The 7,723-nt window shown below is 31.6% G+C and overlaps 2 protein-coding genes across 2 annotated transcripts in view; one reads left to right on the top strand and one right to left on the bottom strand.

The window, feature by feature from the left end:
* Positions 1-7,723, top strand: part of LOC107437016 (uncharacterized) — a 256,380-nt gene that overhangs the window by 38,621 nt on the left and 210,036 nt on the right. The gene's annotated exons all lie outside the window — the stretch shown is intronic.
* Positions 3,001-4,503, bottom strand: LOC107443642 (probable glutamate receptor). Its single transcript, XM_016057583.2, has one exon. It carries the CDS (start codon positions 4,243-4,245, stop codon positions 3,001-3,003), a length of 1,245 nt encoding a protein of 414 aa, XP_015913069.1. The 5' UTR covers positions 4,246-4,503.

The following is a 7,723-nucleotide window of genomic DNA, read 5'->3' as shown; positions in this document are numbered from 1 at the left end:
TGAACTGTTTGCAATTTCAAATTAATATTGAAATGCACAGGTTTAGAATTTTCTACAGTGAAAAGTTTTCGGAACTTCAGTGTTCAAAAAAGTATACAAAAGCTAGACGTTAAGAACGTATCCAATGAGCGAGCAAAGCGAGCATCGGATTGCGAAGCAATCCGAAATGAACTGCGAAAGCAGTTCCAGGGGTTGGCGAGTGCGAGCGAGCAGGGGGCGAAGCCTCCTAGTTGAAAGTATATTTTTATCAATATACTTATAAGAGATTAATCTATTTAATCGAATACATGTACAAAAAAAAGTAGATAGACACCCTTAAATTAATAAGTGAAATAAAAAAATATATATAAATAAAACTTTCAAAAAATATCTTATAATATCATTTTACCAATTTCTTTAAATTTCACGTCTACAATAATCATAATTAGATATGAAATTTTTTTTGTCAAAAATAAACAAGTTATATCTACATTCATAATTGGTGGAATTAAAATTATAAACGTACACAACAAAAATTTTGGTATTTGATATGAGAGATTTAAAAAAGAGATTAATAAAAAAAAAAAAAGTGCGTGGAGTCCCTCCGCGCGGAAGAAGTTAAACTTCGTAACCTGCGACGTTAATTGTAGAAGAATCAGCAGTCGTAGAAGGATCACTAGTTCTATTCAACGACTCTTTTTCCGGCTCCCTAATAAATTATATGTGTATCAAAACAAACTAAAAAATATTATAGAAAAACAAAAGTTTTAAGACTTTTATTATTTTTATGTTAGTGAGAATCAAATCAATATGGAAATGAATGAGGGAAAACTGGATCCTACCACGTGATTTCCCGGCCAATAAAAATGTAGCGTTAAACGTTTAACGCTTCCTTGTTGGAAGTCGCATAAGAAGTATAACTTCAAAAATAACAATTCGAGAAAACCTAGCTAGATGCATCTAGTTCGTAATTAAGACGTTCGTAATATAAGTAATAGAAAAATCTTAATGTTTTGGACAGCTCAAACACTTAGTCAGAAACACTAAGATATGAAAAAACGTTTCGCTTTTTCTTAAAATATAATACTTAAACATTCATGAATACAATGGTTAAAAAAAGCTCAAATAAGCGCGTAAATATATTTTGATTAGTTGATTGTAAAACGCATTTAGGGTGTAACACTAAATTAGAATAAAGAATGGTACATTCTCAGAAATGAAACTTTCACTTTTGACTATTCAGCTATCCTTGAACAGTATTTCGTTAATTTTGAGTAAACAATCAGAAATATGATGAAACCTCTTCGTAGTGCATTGTGGGAGATAGTTAATTGGACTGATTAAACTAGAATAAAGATCAGACAATCAAAAATAAAATGACGAATTAAGCTGACCAGTCTGCATGGTTGCCAAGGAGTTGACATCGCTCCAGAAAGACCCGGTGTTCGAATCCCGTTTCGGGTATGGGTGTAATTTATCCCTCTGCTCTATCTGTCACTGCCACGTTATGTGACTATTCGAAGTCTTAGATACACATTAGGCACTATGGAGTTCTTTGTTGTTGAAAAAATAGAATGACAAAATATTTCTTTAATTTTGAGCGAAATTCGTTTCCTGGAAGGAGTGATAAAAGTTCTTTCGTCACTTTGAAGAAAGTTTTGGTCGAAGCATATACAGGGAAACGATTTTCGGCAAAAATAAATGAAATTTCCTTTTCCACAGTGCAAAAATGCTATTACGCAACTTACAACTTTCAGTCTCGCAATATTTACATGACTACAATTTTAAGTTAAGTTAAAGACATTGACTCCCGGTGGCTGAGTGGTTCGTTCCACAGGTCCTGGGTTCGATCCTCGGGCCGGGCAAGGTTGACTCAGCCTTTCATCCCTTCAGTGGGTCGATAAATGAGTACCAAGCATGCTTGGGAACTAAACACTGGGGGTTCCGCGTTCGGCTGCCCAGAAAATCTGCTCCTGCACACCAGAGCCCAAGGTCAAGAAAACTGAGATGGGCACAGTTGGCCTTGGCCCTCTATGGGCTGTCGCGCCACTGAGTTTAGTTTTTAGCTTAGTAAGACATTAATGCCTGGTATTTAACAAAGTTAAATGTTAGTGAATAAATAACAAAATGTAAGCAAAATATTGGTATACAATTTATGAATTTAGAAGCAAACTACTCCCACAGTTATATTCATTTGCAAATTGTCTCGCCGTTTCCTTTAGATGCTCGTAAAAAATAATTAGTTAAAGGAAGGTTATAACAAATTCCATAAATTTCTTTCAATAGTATTAAAAAAAATATCCGAACTCAATTCATAAGCTTTACATGTTTATTAAAATAATAGAGAGAAATAGTATATGCAGGATGTACAAAATAATAGTGCTTACTCCTGAACAAAGCAATGTCGTAAAATTGATGTACTTATTTTTATTTATAGTCATAAATCGCTCATGTCTCATTATAAATTGAAAACATCATAAGATTGTATTAATTAGAAACATCAAAATTTCCTATAAAAATTCTCTCTTTAAAGGAAGTCTGTTAGAAATTCCACAACACAACTGACTCTGGCATTGCACTTGTATGCGATATGTACACCATCTACTGACGTCAGAACTAATAAAAATCCCTTAGGAAAATTTACCATAGAGTAACCTATGGTAATCTATGACAACCTATGGTTACCAAAGAAATTTGTATGGCAACATACCATAGGCATACGAGATTCATAGAGATCTGTATGGCATTTATATGGCACAATAACATAAGTCTATGGCGAACATAGAAATTTGTATGGCAGCATACCATAGGCCTATGATAACCCATAGACATCTGCATGGCATTTATATGTCATGAGACTATATATGACTTTTAAATATTTAACTCTTCTGAATAGCGTAGAAATCTGGTCGTGGAGTAAAAGTAAACAGAGCGATTTAGTAGAACATCTGACTTCAAAATAAATAATAATAATGTGCTTGGAAAAAGGTGATAGTGAAGGTTGAATAATCAAAAAGTTATTTACGTATCGTGTATTTTAGCTTGGAGAGGTTCTGAACACAGCCATCTACTGAAGATGATTTCCAGTATCAAAGCAGAGACAGCTGCTGCAAAGCCTACACCGAGAACAAAAAACACTCCATTTAAATCTGATAATCCTAAAGCTGACGCTGATGTACTATGATAAAAGTCATTGTTTAAATTTTTCTTTAAATCCAATTTAAAGAAGACATCGCTCATGAATTTATTATACAAGCCACCACTTAAAATTCGGAGCAGGATTGTATTGAAACGCTTTTTGCAGCAGAAGTCTTTCCTGATTGCAACTCCGAACGGAAAATATCCAAAAGCGTCCTTCGAATAAAAGTAGGTTTGAGGGGACCCAAAAACTAAACGAAACAGAAACGGTGACCCAAGCATTGCTGTGTGTTTTGGCACGCTTTGGTTGGTATAAGATGTGTAGTACCATTTATTCTTCTTAATATATTCTCCTAATCCTTTGAGATGGGGTATGTCACTTTTCGACAAATACTCTGCTTCAAGAGTGGGCAATGCAGCTCGGCAATCCATTGCTCCATCTCTGACTGCTGCATAGAGTTCCTTGAAATCTCTTATTTGTTTCGTTCTGATAGGGGATGTTAAAAATGATAACATGACTGAGCTGTAACTCAGAGTTATCACGTATGAATAAATAAGCCAAATTCCAAGTGGTATGCGTCTGGACATTGGACGAGGGTTGTAGTTTATTCCTTGTCTGAAACAAGATCCCCACAAAATGATAAAAACGGAACATATAGAATCTTTTGGGGAAATCAATGCCCGAAACAGCATTGTGACTAAGAGAAGTACGATAAAGAATAAAAACCATACGAGTGTGCTGAAAGGATACATGAATGCTGATGTTTTTGGCAAGAATGAAGCATGATGCATCAGAAACGTTTTATCCAGAGGGATGTACGGTATGCTGAAGTCCACTACAGTTGACCTATCTTCGGTGATACCCATTAAAGCAAATGCCATATCAGCTTCATTCCTTGCAAGCATTCCCACCATTCCAGTCCAGTTTCCGGATGCATCCCTTGAACCGTACGATGAGTCTGTGGGAACAAGAATCTCATATTCGAAATTTAGTTTACGTGACAATAAATTTATTAATTCGGCTTCAAATCCGGAGATCACGGTAGTATTGTTGATTCTTTTAATTTCTAAGGTTTTGACAATTGGTAGGGCAGCGATTCTTAGTTTAGAAGGAAAATATGGCGTCATTCTTTGCAATGTCTTTATGAAATTCTTGTAAATATGAAGCTTTAACGTCTTAATCTAAACTTTTTGACATTAATTATTAAGTTTAAATTCAGTTCAGGCTGATTCAGTTCCTGAAGAACAACAGATAATAGAGAAGTTGAGTAGGCAAGAAGAGTTTGCAGTTCTTCCCAAGACGAATGAATTCTTGGACGAAATATTTTTCTACTAGGAATGAGTGTGAAGAATTTACGGTTGCATCTAAATTTTCATGTCAAATCTCTAGTCAAAAATTCGTATTGATTCGTTAAAGTTAATTCTTAAAAGCTAACAGAGAATAAAGATTCTGAGGAAAATTCGCTATTCTTCACAAAATGAAAGTTTTTTATTTTTATGGAATTATTTAATCCGATATAGTTTAAAAATTTCCACTCTATGTAAAATTCATAGTTAATTCCTAGGATTATGTTAATTACTTAATTCATTTGCACACAAGTTAGACCAAAAGAGAATCTGAATGCAAAAACTCCTAGATTCTACAGAAAATAAACAATGCAAAATGAAACGAAAAGTCTTAACTTTTGTTTGAAATCTTTGATGAATGGATATTTCTACGCAAAGGAATCAATTGAAAGCTTTTGCAGACATTTTATCCACCATTTTATTTAAAAATAACAAGTAAAGAAAATTAAATGACAGATCCATTGTTCTGCGTGTCAACTTTTACGAATATTTTATTATTCGTGAATTTTTTTTTCTGATTATACAAATATAAGTTACTTTTTACTCAAACACAACCTGAGTGCATAGGTATGATCCTTGCTTTTAAGATATTTGCTCTTAATGGTTTATACATATACCTAAATATAACGTTCTAAAAATAATTTAAATGTGTGTGGCATTAAATAAAATTATGGTGTCACTTAAAATTATGGTGTATGGTGTATTTTTGTGTTTAATACCTTTCAATCGATATTGTTGTGCATTTATAGATAGGAAAACAACGTGCGTGATTATTTAATGATAGATTAATCGTGCAATAAGTGGCAAAAACAATACTATTACGTTTCAAGGGAATGAGAAGTTAAAGATCATTAAAAGCGACTTGTTATTGATTTTTAACTCATTTAAAACTATTTAACTAAATAACCGTTATATGCTTATTTAAAGATAAAAATATTCGATCAGCTGCAATTTGTTTTCGTGCCGTTACTTAAAATATTATTGTATCGTAGATTTTACGTAAAGGTTCTCTTTTTATATACTTTAAAAAACAACATTTGATTAAAATTATATGTTTTACTGTTAAAAAGTAAAATATTTCCTTTATTAAAGAGGGATTTTATGGAAATTTGAATGTTTTTGATAAAATATAGTTTAACAGAAATAATAACGGAATACAAAAGGCTGTGTTTGCTTTTGTTAAATACTCTTTCAATTTTATTTATTTAATTTTACCCCTGTATATTATTACATCTTCGTAAACAACGAGTAACGTCTTTCTCTGGAATGGAACCTAATTCTTAAATGTAATGTGTAATAGTAAATATTAATGAATAATAATGAATACAGCAAGTAAAAAAGAAACAATTATAACACTGATGATAGTAAATAATTATTGCAAAATGTCACTGATGACGAATATTACTGATGATGGTTTTATTTATTGCAAGTAGTATTCGTTGGTTAGTTTGTTGCCGTTCAATTATTGGTGAAACAAGGGAGGCTTGATTAGCTTTATACAAAATGTTTATTTTTTGTTAACATCTTCAAGTTTCATAGTTGGTTTGTTTTCCATCTTATGTTCCTCCTTCGTTGAATTATTTTTTTTCAAAACTTGAATTATGAACTACACATTTTTACTAATGATTTTTGAACATGTACAGAGCGTAAAAAAAGATATCACCGTGAATAACTTTTGTTCTAATGATTTGATTTTCAAGAATTAAGTGTTGTTCATAAAGGCGCAAAAGGGTGTGCCTTTAAATATGATTGCTAATTTGTCAGACAGTATTTCAAGTTACAAAATAAGAAACGAAAACTTATTTTGTGCCAATAACATGCCCTTTTTGGACAAATTTCAATTTTTGACTATCAAAATATGGGGGGGGGGGTAAGCCGCATATGGACGCTATTTTCCTGATTGCTTTCGAAATCAGGAAAACTGTCGAAAGTGCGGTTTCTTAATTTTAGTTTCACTTTTTGCTTAATTTGCTGTTTCAGGGGAGTTTTGAGCGAATCGAAAAATTATAAATTTTGTTTATAAAAACATAATTCGAGTTAAAAAAAAAGTTACTATTAAGAGGTTTTTATTTAATAAGGCTCGAAAATTCTTTGAATCGTTAGGTGTATAAGGTTACAGATAAAATTGCAAGGCAAGAATACATCATTTAAGACTATGCAATGATTAAATACAAAATTTGAATGAAATCAGAGGAATAGTTTCAGAGCAATTAAATTTTAATTTTATGGCTTTTTTGATCAGTTAACTCAGGAATTCTTCTACCGATTTCTCTCTAATTTTGTCTTTTGTCATTTAAAATTTGGAGGCCTCACAATTCAATATTTTTTTTAACCCTTATAAAATAAAATAAAAAAATTGAAGAAACTGTTTTCATAGAATGATCTTTGGATGAACAAATTTTATTATTTTATGCAAAAGTTTTTCAATTCATTTAAAAGCTTTCCCAGATATGGCTAAAAACGCAGGGAGTACCTTTCTTCAACGTATTCATACCTTTTCTTCAAAGGTTTTCTATTTCTGAATCCCAAAATATAGGGATTAGCCGCAATCAGGAAAATAGTCCCAATAGTTTGGTCACGAGAGCGATCTAAAGCTTAAACCCCTTAAAGATAATATTACTTTCTGAATATATAGCCAGATCGTAAGAACTTTTTAAGTGAATTGAAAACTTTCTGCTCGCAATTAAAAAAATCCTTTATATCCAAAAATAATTCCATACAAAAAATAACTTTTATTAAATATTTATCATTTTTTATAATTTTATTTAACCTTTGCCGAAAAAAATTTAAATAGTAAAGTATACATTTTTTACATCGTTTTCAAGAATTCAAACTTTACATGGCAAAGTAAAAAAAATTGAAAATTTAGCAAGATCGTAAAAGGATTATCAAAATCAAAGTTGCACATGAAAGCGATATTATTGCACGTTTTAAGTTTATTTATATCCTCACCACTATTTTGCACTACCCAAAACCATGGATAGTTTCTGATTTAAAAGCATTAAACAGTTATTTTTATTCCAATAGGATTAAAAGCTTTTTACCAATAGTAGAGGTGGCGCTGTAAATGAAACAAAACACAACTGTTTTATTTCTAAAATCTAGGGATAGCATAAATGAAAAGGAATGAAATTTGTTTTGGTCTTTTTAGCTGCATGTATGAATGTAATAAATTAAGATAGAGAACCTAAATAAAGAAATAACCTTAAAAGATTTGTTATATATATATATATATATTTAATTTTACCCCTTTATATTA

Source organism: Parasteatoda tepidariorum, chromosome 10 (genome assembly GCF_043381705.1).
Source record: "Parasteatoda tepidariorum isolate YZ-2023 chromosome 10, CAS_Ptep_4.0, whole genome shotgun sequence".
In the NCBI taxonomy this organism is placed as follows: domain Eukaryota; kingdom Metazoa; phylum Arthropoda; class Arachnida; order Araneae; family Theridiidae; genus Parasteatoda; species Parasteatoda tepidariorum.
The sequence above is the reverse complement of the archived record's forward strand: the minus strand, read 5'-3'. Positions and strand labels throughout refer to the sequence as shown.

Coding starts and splice junctions, on each gene's coding strand:
- LOC107443642 (XM_016057583.2), bottom strand. CDS start 4,245: ATGACGCCATATTTTCCTTCTAAACTAAGAATCGCTGCCCTACCAATT.